Below are 15636 nucleotides of genomic sequence, written 5' to 3' on the forward strand. Positions count from 1 at the left end.
GCATTTGTTGTCCATATCAAGTTCAAGGTTTCTTTATTGTCACATCCTGTTTTCCATAAAACTTTCCAGTTCAAGTAATAAAATTATGAACTGTAGAGCATGTATTTGTTTAATTTAATTTTATTTTATTTTTAGGTGATCCTGGCTGCGGCGGTACATTCACTGACACTGAGGGCATCATAATTTCCCCCAACTGGCCTAATAACTATGCCCACAACCGCCAGTGTATCTACTTGATTAGGCTGCCAGTGGGTGAAAAAGTGGCCCTTAACTTTACCCACATGGATCTAGAAACTCACAGTGGCTGCTCTTTTGACTATGTGGAGGTAAGAGTTGTTTGTCACATTTTATTGATGATTATGTCTAACATGCTTTCAACCTATCAGTGGTTTTACCAACATGGCCACAATCCAAAAAATGTTTTTAGCTAGTTTCCAGTTTGGGAATGTTTTGAAGGTGAAAGAAAACAACATTACCTGCTTGCCTTTTTAATGAGCGTTTTTTAATTGTTTTGGGAGCTTAGCATGACATTTGGTGTGTCAGAGGTTCAGTTCTCTCCTTGTCTCTGTTAGTGATAAGAATTCATCTTTTCAACCTTTATTTATACAGGGTAATCTCATTGAGCCACTAAGACTCATTCACAAGAGAGATCTGTTGTAAACAAAGAACGCAGCTGAGGTACAGACAACAATAGACGGTCATATAAAAGCATATTATATGAAAAGTAAATAAAATAAATGATATACAAATGAAACAAAACCAGCTACATTATAAATAGGGTTGGGCATCATTTTAATTTGAACGATTCTGGCTCTGATTTTGATCCCTTGTTTCGATTCCGGTTCCTATTGATTCTTGATTCCGATAGAGGCGGGGTTTTAAAAAAAGTTACATGGTTTAAATGAGCTAGCTAGCCACAGTTCTTCCTGGATGAAATAATTTTAACTTCTATTCAAATTTTAATTCTATGAACTTTTTACTATATATTTACTTTTTATTATATGCAGGTTAACACAAGGTCAACAACAGTACAATGAAATGTTTAGGATGAGAAGAACTTATTTGACTCGCTAAATACATAGAACAAACAAACAAGAAACACTAAAGCATGCAATACGGGTACAACGTAAAGTACCAAAAAGTGAAAAAGTAACTATAATATTTACAAGGTCCAAAAGAAAAAATAGTAAACAACAACATGGTAGAATGTAATGTTGCAAGCAGGAGGAATTTGTATCAGTAAGTATTTCAATGTAGTAATATAAGCTAAAATGCACATGATATATATTGCACATATCATATGCTACACATGTTGTGTGACAGGTTATTGCACAGGTAGTGAGCAATGCGATGAATTGAATTATTATGGTAAAGTAGTGAAATAGATACAGTGCAGCAGCAATAGGAGAGAACACTGGGAGATAGCCTTGTAAAACAACATATATGATTATGGTAATAATATTTACAAAATAAATGACTTGTTCGTTTTCACTAGAGACTCACTCATGTCTCAGACATTCCTCACTCAGAGAAACACCTGCCAAAAAACAGAGTAGTAATTTGCAGGTCAATATTCAGAAACGTGGCATTCAGGACACTAGCAAGTACATTGTCCTACCTGAAACTGCTGACTAAAGCTAAGGGTAAATACAATAAGGTTGTTGTTCATATTAGCAGTAATGGCACCTGGTTACGCCCATTGACAGTCACTGAAACTAATGTTGACTTAGGGTGTAAATTTGAAAAAATTATCTTGGGGATTTCAGTATTCATGTAGATGTTGAAAGTTATAGCCTAAATATAGCCCTTTAGCAGTCATTCATTTTAGCCACAATGTCCACAAACCTACTTATTCTCTTCCTCATACTCTTGATCTGGTTCTGACATACAATTCAGCAAGTAAGTATTTAATAATATATCCACACAATCCTGTTTTGGCTTACCATTTTTATTACCCTTAATTTTTACATTGATTGATTACATAACCTGTGAGTATATATTTCATTACAGTTGTCAATTTTCTCCAATTCCTGTCCAGGTACGTGATGGGAGTATGGAAACTGATCCTTTGATAGGGAAGTACTGTGGAAGCCTCCTCCCAGCCCCCATTGTCTCATCATCTAACTCTCTGTGGATACGCTTCAAGTCTGACAGTTCAGTCAATCGAGCTGGTTTCAGGGCTGTCTACACTGTTGGTGAGAATTCCACATTAACATCATATTACGCTGTGTTAATGAGTTCAATAATTTGTTATTTTTAAACCATGGTATACCAGGATCAAACAGTTGTTTGGCTGACCCATTTTAAACTGCCATATTCCTTAGTGTGAATGATTTTAGTGAGCTGATAGAATCCATCCATTATCTTTACCCGCTTCTTCCTTTCCGGATCATGGGGGTCGCTGGTGCCCATATCCAGCCATCATTGTGCCAGAAGTGAGGTACATGTTGGACAGGTCACAAGTCCATCACAGGGCAAGCTGATAGAATGTAAAAAAAAAAAAAAGAGTAACAGAGTTTCCTTTGGAAGTGAATATTGGTCAAGCTTGTGAGCCTGCTGGTGACAATACAGTATGTTCACAATTTGAATTCATGCAGTAAGGAGTAGAGGTCACAAAGGTGCAGGACTTAAAGTACTTGGGGTCAACTGTCCAGGAAAATGGACAGAATGGTAAAGAAAATGGAGTCCAGGCAGAATGGAGTGGATGGAGAAAAGTTTCAGGAGTGATTCGTGGCAAAATAGTGTCAGCAAAGGTCAAAGGAAAAGTTTACAAGCCAGTGGTGAGACCAGCTATGTTGTATGGTCCGGAGACAGAGACATGGACAAAAAGACAGGACTGGGTGTCATAAATGAAGATGTTGAGGTTCTCCTTAGGAGTAAGAAGGATGGATAAGATTAGGAATGAGATCATCAGAGGGACAGCACAGGTTGAACATGTCACGTTTCTGCCCCTCCTGTCATGCTGTCTGTCATGTTTCTCATCTGCTCCTTTCAATCTTCATGCCATGATCACATCCTCTGTCATCTGCTCAGCTCACTCTTCACCCACTGATCATCAGTGCTAATTCACCACACCTGTTCATGCCCATATTTAAGGACTACTCTCAACATTCCTCGCCACCAGATTATTAAACCTTTCATGGCCCCTGGCATATCAAGCTTTTCTTTTCCCTGTTTCACGCCTGACTTTCATGCCTTGCTCTCTGGATTACAACCTCATGCCTGTTTTGTGGATTCTGCACTTTGCCTGCCCCTTCCCTGATTTGGATTACTCCTTCTACCCATGGTATGAACCCCTGCTTCCTCTTCTAAGACCACGCCTCAAGGTTTACATTTTAGATTTATTACTATGACTGACTCGCTGTGTATGACCCTCGCCTGTGCTCTGGACTGTGTTTTGGGATTTCCTCCTCCATACAACATTCCACTCAGCTCTGCTTTCCACAGCCACTCTGTTGTCACCTACGGTGAAGTCACCCCCTCTTGCCGGTGAAGATCTGTCACCGTGAATTTTTCCAGCTACTAAATAGAAATAAAGACTTCTTGCTTTTTTATTCTTGTGTCTGGCTGATTTCGAATCCTAAAACTGGTTCTTGTCAGAACAACTGGGAAATAAAGTTGGAGAGGCCAGACTAAGAAAGTTTGGACATGTCCAGAGGAGGGACAGTGGGTATATTGGTAGAAGGATGTTAGAAATGCAGCTGCCAGGAAAAAGACAAAGAGGAAGGCCAAAGAGGAGATATATGGATGCAGTTAGAGAGGACATGGAGGTAGTTGGAGTGAGGACAGAGGATGCGGAGGACAGAGTGAAATGGAGGAGGATGACTCGCTGTGGAGACCCCTGAAGAGGGAACAGCTGAAAGAAAATTGACCACTGATCAGAGATGTGATTGTCCAGAGAACGTCATCATGGTTTCACACATTATGATTTATGAATTTGTTTGCTGAATAAATTAGGATTCACATGGGCTATACTAGTAACTGCTCATTGTTTCTCTCTGTTTCCAGCTTGTGGAGGAACTTTATCGGGGACAGGACAGTTTCGTTCTCCCTACCACCCAAATTCCTATCCCCACAACAAAATCTGTGAGTGGGTCATTAACCAACCAGAGGGCTATGTGGTCACACTCAACTTTCTCGCTTTTGACATCGAGGGAGGCTCCTGCCAGTTTGACTTTGTTGAGGTAAAGTCAAATTATTTTGGTTAATCAATTAAAAAAATAAGCATTAAAACAATATCTGCTCTGCAATTTACCCTCTTTTTTGTCTTGATTTAATCCATCCATTATCTTTCACCCGCTTCTTCTATTTTGGGTCACGGGGGTCGCCGGTGTCCATGTCCGGCAATCACTGTGCGAGGGGCGGGGTACACCCTGGACGGGTCGCAAGTCCATCACAGGGACACATAGAGACAAACGAGACAAACAACCATTCACTCTCTCACTCACACCTAGGGACAATTTAGAGTTACCAATCAGCCTAACATGCATGTTTTTGGTCTGTGGGAGGAAATCGGAGTACCCGGAGAAAACCCACGCATGCACGGGGAGAACATGCAAACTCCACCCAGAAAGGCCTCCGGACCTGGATTTGATCCAGGGACCTGCTCGCTGAGAGGCAGCAGCTCTACCAGTTGCGCCACCGTGCTGACCCTTTGATTTAATCATTTCAGTTCAAAGAGAAAATAATGTCGATAGGATGAAAAAATTAACATTCTTGTCAATAAACTCAGCTGTATTCATAATTTTGTAACACTTCAGCAAACCCAAAGCAATCGCTAAGCACTTGCATGCACATTAGTGGCACATTATTTCAGTGAGAAGAATATATAGATATTTATATATTTAGATATATTATCAGATATATATTTCATTTTTACAAATCTATTAATTGCATATTCTAAATAACCCAATTCTGCAATAATTTTACTTAAAAAAAAACATTTTGTTAATTTATGTTTGTTATTAGTAAACAAAGAGACTGTTGCTAATTAGTTATCAGCTTAAAAAGCTCTGCTCAGATGTGTCTAATACTGTGAAATTCAACATAATTAACTTTTCTGTCTGTTTTTATGTAACAATAAACTTAACTGTCATTAAGGCCTAAACAATAACAAAGTAGCACTCTTGTCCCACGTTCTGAAGGAAGGTTTTGCTTTAAACTAATACATTATTAGGTTCAACCTATTTCCATTTCCATCGTCTACCACTTATCCATTGAGGCAACAGGTCCAGGAGAGAAACCCAGAAATCCCTCTCCCCAGTGACACTTTCCAGCTCCTCCTGGGGGACCCAAGTCAATCCCAGGCTGGAGAGGATATAAAATCTTTAGAGCAATTCCTGAATCTGCCATGGGCCTTTTTACCAGTATCTGTAAAAACTCCAGATGAAGGTGTCTATGAGGCATCCTATTCAGATGCCCGAACCACCTCAACTGATTCCTTTCGATGCAAAGGAGCAGTGGCTCTTCAAAGAAAGAATGAAACCTTGAATAACAGACTGCTTGCACTTGTTTACGCCTTTTCTAGGTCAGGGATGGGTCTACATCTAGCTCTCCCCTAATGGGGACATTTTGTGGTGCTACACCTCCTCCCAGACTCCAGTCCACACAGAGATCTATGTATATCCAGTTCAGGACCGACTCCTCTGTCAGCAACCTTGGCTTTGAAGCGTCCTATGGCTCTGCCATAGAGGGTGAGAAAATACATCTTCCACTATTTCATTGAAATTATTACAGTGAAATCAAGAACATATGAGCTTATACAGTGGGGAGAACAAGTATTTGATACACTGTTGAATTTTCAGGTTTTCCCACTTGCAAAGCTTGTAGATGACTGTAATTTTTATCATAGGTACTCTTCAACTGTGAGTGATGGAATCTAAAACAAAAATCCAGAAAAATACAATGTATGATTTTTAAACAATTAATTTCCATTTTATTGTGTGAAATAAGTATTTGATACACCAGAAAAATTAAACTTAATATTTGGTACAGAAACCTTTGTTTGCAATTACAGAGATCAGACGTTTCCTGTAGTTCTTGACCAGGTTTGCACACACTGCAGCAGGGATTTTGGCCCACTCCTCCATACAGATCTCCTCCAGAGCCTTCAGGTTTTGGGGCGGTCGCTGGGCCACACGTACTTTAAGCTCCCTCCAAAGATTTTCTATGGGATTCAGGTCTGGAGACTGGCTAGGCCACTCCAGGACCTTAAGATGTTTCCTACGGAGCCACTCTTTAGTTGCCCTGGCTGTGTGTTTTGGGTCGTTATCATGCTGGAAGACCCAGTCACGACCCATCTTTAGTGCTCTTACTGAGGGAAGGAGGTTGTTGGCCAAAATCTCACGATACATGGCCCCATCCATCCTTCCCACAATATGGTGCAGTCGTCCTGTCCCCTTTGCAGTTAAGCATCCCCAAAAGAATGATGTTTCCACCGCCATGCTTCACGGTTGGGATGGTGTTCTTGGGGTTGTACTCATCATTCTTCTTCCTCCAAACATGACGAGTGGAGTTTAAACCAAAAAGTTCTATTTTTGTCTCATCAGACCACATGACCTTCTCCCATTCCTCCTCTGGATCATTCAGATGGTCATTTGCAAACTTCAGACGGGCTTTGACATGCGTTGGCTTGAGGAAGGGCACCTCGCGTGCACTGCAGGATTTTAATCCTTGACGGCGTAGAGTGTTACTGATTGTTTTCTTTGAGACTGTGGTCCCAGCTCTATTCAGGTCGTTGACCAGGTCCTGCCGTGTAGTTCTGGGCTCATTCCTCACCTTCCTCAAGATCAATGATGCTCCACGAGGTGAGATCTTGCATGGCGCCCCAGACCGAGGGAGATTTTCCGTTATTTTGTATTTCTTCCATTTTCTAATAATTGCACCAACTGTTGTTGCCTTCTCACCAAGCTGCTTGCCTATTGTCCTGTAGCCCATCCCAGCCTTGTGCAGGTCTACAATTTTATCCCTGATGTCCTTACACAGCTCTCTGGTCTTGGGCATTGTGGAGATGCTGGAGTCTGATTGATTGAGTGTGTGGACAGGTGTCTTTTATACAGGTCACGAGTCCAAACAGGTGCAGTTAATACAGGTAATGGGTGGAGAACAGGAGTGCTTCTTAAAGAAGAACTAACCTGTCTGTGAGAGCCAAAATTCTTACTGGTTGATAGATGATCAAATACTTATTTCACACAATAAAATGGAAATTAATTATTTAAAAATCATACATTGTATTTTTCTGGATTTTTGTTTTAGATTCCATCACTCACAGTTGAAGAGATAAAAATTACAGTCATCTACAAGCTTTGCAAGTGGGAAAACCTGAAAAATCAACAGTGTATCAAATACTTGTTCTCCCCACTGTATGTAATTGTCTACTCATTAAACTTCTTTGAATAGAGAATGTTTTCATTACATGATTCCACATATTTCATGGTGATGAGGGATATTCATCCAGTCAAGTATTGACTGTTTTCAACTAATCTTAAATCTGCATCGTTGTTTGGAAAAAGGTTTTCAAACTCAGACATACACATAAACACATCAACACAAAAACACACAAACACAAATTTATCATTACAGCATAATACAAGCTATTTGTAATATATGGAGCAAAACAAAACCAGTTTAATTTTAAGTCGGTTTGTTTAAGGCTTAGTTCAAGACCAATTGTCAATGAGTTGGAAGACAATCTTACGTTACAAATTTTAATACGTTTATACCATATTTGTGTAGCTTTAGTCATGTAATATTTACCAAATTTATTTGTTTTTATTTTACATTTCAAAAGTTTTTGTTTTTGTCAAGCTTTTGCAAAGTCTCATCTCCAATGTTTTCTTGTGTCAGGTTGTGGGGCAACCCTGACGAGTCCCTCCGGCACCATAACAAGCCCTGGCCACCCAAGCAGCTATCCACATGGTGCTAATTGTACCTGGTACATTAACGTTCCAGCAGGCAACCTGATTCGACTGTCGTTTGACTCATTCAACCTGGAATACCACGCTAATTGTAATTTTGACTACGTTGAAGTATATGACAATGGTACGGTGGAGACTGGCAACAAGCTTGGCAGGTACAGCACAAGAATTTTTATTTCAGTTTTGTATTGACAACTTAAACATAAATGTATCTAAACTACAATACATCATATTACTATTATTAACAGACATTTACACGGAACCACCTAATCAAATGTAAACAAAGTCTTCCAAATTCACGTACAGATGTCTTGGGATTTGGCTCCGTTCCCCACTCTAACATGAAACTCGCGTCATTACTCTGCTCTACAAAGTCAAATCCAAAATAGGATTGCTCTTCCGAAAACAAATGCTCACTAAGTCATCCTGCTAAACATCTTTTGGTAAAAATGACAATCTTTCCCATCTTCAACTATGGTGACATCATCTACAGAACCACTTCCAAATCCCTCCTTCACAAACTGGACACCCTTTACCATGCAGCCATTCGATTTGTCACCAGCGCTCCCTTCGGCGCTCATCAGTGGACTCTGTATTCCCTGGTGAACTGGCCCTCTCTTTACTTTCACAGACAAACAAACTGGTTTCTGCTGATCTTTAAAAGCCTAACTGTTACAGCCCAATCCTGCCTCTATTTGTGACACAATATCCAAAGCAAAATTTGTACTCTTCACTCCAGCAGCTGTATTAACCTACTGTACAGTATGTATTCCTCAAACATGCACTTCCTTTGGCCGTTTATCATTTTACTTGTCTGCTGCTAATGACTGGAACTTTTACAACAAACTCTAAAACACTTCTTTTATCCCATCTACATGTTTTAAAAGCTTAGGGAGAGCATCACTTCTTGACGACCGTTGCACATGTTTTAGCGATCTCTACAACTTCTGTTGTTACTTGCTTGCACCATGAGACTAGTCCCAGTTCTTTGATTGTTACCTATCCACATGTTCTGCACAATCTGGAGTTTAACTGTCGGTTGTTATGTGTTGTTTGTCTGCTGTTCTACCACTTCTGTATTTGCAGCCTCTTGGCCTCATTGAAAGTGAGAATTTATTATCAGTTGAATAACCCAGTTAAATTAAGGTTAAATAAAATACATTTGACTGAGGCAACAAAAGTAGTCAGAGTGAAGTTGTAAATATTTTGGGAAGCAGAGGTCGTATTGATTTGTGTTCTTCATGTGCAGGTATTGTGGACGGTCAGTGCCGCCATCCCTCACAAGTTCTGACAACCAGCTGACCCTGCTATTTGTATCTGATTTGAGCTTAAGCCAAGAAGGGTTTTCTGCCAGTTATGTATCAATAAATGCCACCACAGGTAATAAATAAAACTGTCAAATAAATTGAGTTTTTGATAATTAAATATTTTAGATGGTTTGATTTAAACCATATATAACCAGCCATCATATACTATATATATATATATATATGTATATGTATGTATATATGTGTATATATACATACATATACTGTATATAATGGTTCATGCATACTTCTTTACTTTAAATTTGGATAAATACACAATATTAAATAATATGTTTTTCTATATTTCTCCTTAGACTGTGGTCAGATCCTGACCTCGCCAACAGGTTCGTTCAGTTCACCTAACTACCCGGACAACTACCCAAACAGCAGAGACTGTGTCTTTAAGATCATTGTTGAGCTCAACATGCAGATTATGCTGAACTTTACAGCATTTGAGTTAGAGGGCTCTTTTCCAACTTGCGCCTACGACTTTGTAGAGATCAGGTAAGCAAAATTTCCACAACAGAATTTGGCTTTCAGTGAAACAAAAATACATTTGTAATTTTTCTACAGTTTGGATGTGGACTCTAATAATTGAAAGCTAGTCATTTACCACCATAATATTTTTAGTTTAAACTTTAGGTTTTTGTAAGTAGTTCCATTGATTAAAACTGAAACTGAGAAAAGGACGGTATTATTAAAACATATAATTGTTGACATAGCACTTGCAACCTTACCAACAAAACATCCATTCATCCATTATCTTTTACCCACTTTTTCCATTTATGGGTCGCGGGGGTCACTAACCATGTCCAGCAATCACTGTGCGAGGGGCGGGGGACACCCTGGACAGGTCTCCAGTCCATCACAGGAACACATGGAGACAAACGAGACAAACAACCTTTCACTCTCTCTCTCACACCTAGGAACAATTTAGAGTTACCAATCAGCTTAACATGCATGTTTTTGATGTGTGCGAGGAAACCGGAGTACTCGGAGAAAATCCACACATGCACGGAGAGAACATGCAAACTCCACCCAAAAATTTCCCCTGGCTGGGATTTGAACCAGGGACCTGCTCGCTGAGAGTCAGCAGCTCTACCAGTTGTGCCATCATTCTGCCCGCCAGCATAACGATTTTTTATTAATATTAATAATATTGTTATTATTATTATTTTATTTTTTACTAATATATGTGGTGGAAAAAGAAGGCGAGCCTTTGATCAGGAGATCACTGGTTCAAAATCTGTCAACATTTCCAAATTCTGGAAAAGCTGAAGCACCCACATCTTTTTCCACCCTCATTTGTCCCACTCTGGGCCCTTACCACCCCCAACTGCTCGTTGGGCGCTCTAGATGACAGCCGCTTGCTTCTCACATGTAGGCTGTGGAAGTTCAGTGGTCAGTGGTTGCATCAGGAACAATTGGCATATCATTAATTTTAGTTCAATTCAATTCAGTTTATTTATATATCACCAAGTCACAACAGAAGTCGTCTCAGTTCACTGAACAGAAACATTCATATATAAAATAACAATTTAACATTATTTATCTGAGGAGCAGACTGTTTTGACTGGCTGGATTTGAGAGGAACAGATACACAATGGCAGGTCAAGAATCACATGTTAAGATAGAAATAGTATCAAATGAAAACTATTCAATTTTAACAATTCATTTAAATAAATGAGGTCAGTTTGTCTTCCAGTAGTCTAAGCCTTAGGAAGCATAACAAGCCCACCCTAACTATAGGATTTATCAAAAAGGAAAGTCTTAAAACTGGACAAAGTGTCAGCCTCACGTACAGAAACCGGAAGTTGGTTCCACAAGAGAGGAGCCTGATAACTGAAAGATCTTCCTCCCATTCTGGTTTTGGAAACTCTAGGAACCACGAGAAAACCTGCAGTCTGAGAGTGAAGTGCTCTGTTAGGAAAAAATATGCAACAATTGAGAAATGGAGCAGTCAAAATGAAAAAAAAAAGACATCCATCCATTATATTTAACCGATTCTTCCTTTTTTGGGTTGTGGGGATTACTGGTGCCCATGTCCAGCCATCACTGTGTGAGAGGCGGGGGACACCCTGAACAGGTCTCTAGTCCATCATAGGGACACAGAGACAAACAACCATTCACTCTCTCACTCACACCTAGAGACAATTTAGATTTACCAATCAGCCTAACATGCATGTTTTTGGTCTGTGGGTTTAAACTGGAGTACTCGGAGAAAACCCACACATACATGGAGAGAACATGCAAACTCCACCCAGAAAAGCCCCCTGACTGGGATTTGAACCAGGGACCTGCTCGCTGAGAGGCAGCAGCTCTACCAGTTTTGCCACCGTGCTTCCCAATTAATAATAATAATATTATTATTATTAATGATAATAATAATAATCTCTATCTTTTTTTTTCTTGTTTAACATTAAGTGGACATCAATGGTATGAACACAGAAATATTACATCATTACATTAAACTGTCCCTTTTCAGCCATTCTAACTAACTTAAAGTGTTGTAAATTAATAGGACAGTAATAATATGAGCAACGTTTGATTTTTCAGGGATGGAGGTTATGAGACATCTCCATTCATTGGTAAGTTCTGTGGCGATCAAAAACCTCCAGTTCTGATGTCCCATAGCAACCGTTTATGGGTTAGGTTCCGCTCTGATTTTATAACCACACGTCGAGGATTTACTGCCCACTGGGATGGAACACAGACAGGTAAGGATTTAGTGTTTTGTATGTTATTAGCTTTATATTTACACATTTTGTGCTTCTTTACATGCCATTATTTAACAGTTTTATTAGTGGAGGGGCAAAGTGAAGGTGGATTTGATTGGGGAGGAGGTCAATGGTCTATTTAAACTATTAAAATTGCTGGTTCCAGTCCTCCAGTGTGCCAAAGTGTCTTTGGGGAAGAAGTCCACAACCCCACCCTCATTACTGATTACCACCAATATTTTGATCAGCGTAAAAGTACAGTTTGTAGTACAGTACATATAGTTTTGCAGTACATAATCTGCCAGTAGTTTTTATAATAGTAAAAACTTTGTGTGTATGGGAAAACTGTTGTTACAAAATTTATTCTATCTACGAGAGCTTTAAGTTACTCTAAATTTTATGAACAAAATTTACTATACAAGCAAAAATAGTCCATCCATGTATTTTCTGTCTTGCTTACAGTACTCAGATGCAATATAGATGCTCCTAATTGAGACATTTTAGACAAGTCTGTCTTGATTACACTCAGTCAGATCATTGCATTATATCTTTAGATGGAATAATTCCTTTTAAAGTGCCTTATTTATTTAATTTTTTTATTACAGTACCCATTTAATTTAATCATTTTATATTTTAAGGTTGTGGAGGAACACTGACAACAACATCTGGAGGATTTTCTTCTCCTAACTACCCTCTGCCGTACCACCCCAATTCAGAGTGCTACTGGCACATTAAGACCAGCCAGGGCAGTGAACTCCAGCTTTCTTTCTCAGATTTTCACCTGGAGTCCAGCTCATCTTGCACCTTTGATTACCTAGCAGTGAGTAACATACTGTATCTTAACAAAATGTAGGTGCACTGGTTAAAATTATTTACTATTTTGCAACAGGATATTTAATGTAGAGACAGTGCAGTCAGTGTTATGCATGTAGTATGTAATATGTTCAATCAATTAATAAATCAATCATTCAACATTTATTTATAGAGCCCTTTACAACCACCCAAAAGATGCACAGAGCACTTCACAGTACAAAAGTTAAAACAATTAAAACAACAATACTAACATGCCAGAGTGCCACTAGGCATTAAAAGCCTGCCTGGATAAAAAGGTTTTAAGATTAGATTTAAAAAGGCCCAGATCAGTGAGGAAGCGCAAGCCTTGAGGTAATTGGTTACACAGTCTTGGTGCAGCAACCAAAAAAGCCCGTTCACTCCAATATTTGTATTTAGACTTGAGGGAAAACCGTAAAGATGTATTAGTTAGTCATAAGGTCTTCTCATACTCACAAAAAGCTACTAGATCTTGACCTAATAAGGTGGGGTGAGACCATAAACAAGTAAACAAGTGAACAATAAAAGTTAGAAATCAATTCTAAAACAGCCTGGAAGCCAATGGAGATAAAATAAAACGGGGGTGATGCCCTTATGTCTGTGGGTTTTGGTTAAAAGTCAGGCAGCAGTGTTAAGTTGAAGGCATTTGATGGAGGAATGGTAGATGTCAAACCTTGAGCTGATAAAAGCATGAATGGCCTTTTTCATGTCAGAACAATTAAACATAATACAATGCTGATGAAGACATAACTGATAAAAGCTGGCTTTGACTACAGAGACTATATGTTTATCGAATTCCAAATCCTTGTTAAAGGTCACTGCCAAGTTTTTAACTGTGGGTCTGAACAAGGATGTCAGAGCATCAAAGTTACAAGGAGCATAATCACCTAAATACTTTGTAAATACATTTAATCTTTCCTACATATAAAAACAAAACAATTTGGTCGAAGCCACAGTTTAACATTGTTAATACAAACAAAATGTTTCAAGGTTACTAATTCTAGGCTTCATGGCCAAATAAATCTGTAAGTCATCCGCATAACAGTGTATAGAAAAGGGTTGTATGACAATAAACGCAAGTGACAGCATATAAAGAATAAAAATGAGAGGACCAAGAATAGAGCCCTGCAGCACACCAAAAGAAAGAGTGGCAGTAGAGGAAGACAGATTACCCATCATGACAGAAAATGTTCTGTTGGTCAAGTAGGAGGTGAACCACTTGAGATCTGAACCAAATGTATCAACATGGTGTTTAAGAAGAGACAGAAGGACAGTGTTGTCCACTGTATCAAAAGCCTCTGTAAGGTCCAACAGCACTAAAGCAACAGGGTGCACTTTGCATCCATGGGCATGCCAACACCATTATATATCATATGTTATAAATTATTATCCAGGACACGGCAGTCCTAAATAGTTCAGGCAAGATTCTTGAAGACATTTCACCTCATCCCTAAAATGTTTTCAGTTCTGATTGTGATTTTGCAATTCCAGGTTTGTAAGTTGGTATTTTATTGACAAAAATTGGGCCATAGATCACATGAGTCACTGACCCATCTTACCATCCTGTGACTCGTTTGGGTTAGTGATACCTGTTGAATTATTTCTAATGAGGCCAACATGAGCTTTTTTGGTCACATTTCACGATGTGGATGGTTGTGAAACTACCTGGAGAAACAAGTCAAGGCTGAACTATAGATGTAAAAAAGATTGTACCTTGGGCTACTTCCTCTGTTTAATGTTGGTTATTCATATTTATTGTTGATGGCTTTTTTCACCATCTTCCCTGTCTACAATCTGCTCATTACTGTCCTCAAAGCATTGTCCCTTATCCTTGAGATATAGATGAAATTCTGAGTCTTGACCCTATTAGCTGGATCTCCTGTGTTGTTCCATCTCTTTGTTTAAGTCTTGTTTAGTTTTTTCCAATAAAGATGTCTGAAAACTTCTAACTGCACTGGACTGCATATACCACACTGCTGAGTGTGTGTTTTGGTGTTTCATCTTTGGGATTAACCAGTATGAGAATGTTCTTAGGTTGGAAGTATACTGGAATATTGGTGTTGGAAAAAATCCCACTGAATATCTTAGATGCTCCATGTCTCGTTCTTCCAGATCCATACAGGATGACAATGTTCTTTTGTTTTTTCTTTTCTTCTTCATTTTATTGAGTTGAGCATTTTCTCAGTTTCCAAGATGACTTAACGTAAGCCCAGTTAGGGTATTCACAAGTTCACATAAGTACTTCCTTGATGTGTTTGTGTTCTTTGTCCTTCTCCTCTGTCCTTGTGGAAACCTGTACAGCTTGATGATGAGGTTTGATGGCTGTTTGTGTTTCAGTGGGTGGTGAAAATCAAAAATCAGATAGTGGTGTGAGATCTGTATGTAGCCTTTATGGTTTCCACATCTCTAAATATGCACATAACAGACAAAAAAAGGTATAATTCTCCCTGAAATTTTTTTTGGTCCAATGAATTATTTTTGTAAAAGCTCCCTCTTCTTTAGCTTGAATATTTATTTAGGTCTCATCCTCATTTAAACCAGTAGTTCTCTGTTGTTCCTCAAAGAAGTTCAAGTTTTTTTTTTTACCACTTCCTCCATGTAGAGATTAGCAACAATGGGAAAACCTACATATCCCAGGGCACAAGCATGCTCTTGTCTGTAAAATTTGTCATTGTATTTGAAAAATAATGTGGTATGGTATGCTGTGTGGCCTTTCTTTTCTGGAATGGAATACAGGGGAGGTGGCCACAGGTTTCTTCTTTCCAATACCTGTGTTGCAGCCATGTCTCGTTCTTCCAGATCAGTTTGACAAGTATCCACTAGCTGAAACATGTGACCAAAGTGGTCTCATTAGAAAACATTTAA

The 15636-nt window shown here is 39.0% G+C and overlaps 1 protein-coding gene across 1 annotated transcript in view; it reads left to right on the forward strand.

The window, feature by feature from the left end:
* cubn (cubilin (intrinsic factor-cobalamin receptor)) overlaps nt 1-15636 on the forward strand; it is a 134887-nt gene that overhangs the window by 41571 nt on the left and 77680 nt on the right. Inside the window, 9 exon segments of the mRNA XM_037694395.1 lie at nt 136-326; nt 2039-2195; nt 4009-4184; nt 5528-5693; nt 7846-8071; nt 9166-9296; nt 9538-9727; nt 11780-11940; nt 12579-12764. Of these exon segments, the coding sequence (XP_037550323.1) occupies nt 136-326; nt 2039-2195; nt 4009-4184; nt 5528-5693; nt 7846-8071; nt 9166-9296; nt 9538-9727; nt 11780-11940; nt 12579-12764 (1584 nt within the window).

This window comes from Nematolebias whitei, chromosome 20, assembly GCF_014905685.2.
Source record: "Nematolebias whitei isolate Nwh7 chromosome 20, NemWhi1, whole genome shotgun sequence".
Classification (NCBI taxonomy): domain Eukaryota; kingdom Metazoa; phylum Chordata; class Actinopteri; order Cyprinodontiformes; family Rivulidae; genus Nematolebias; species Nematolebias whitei.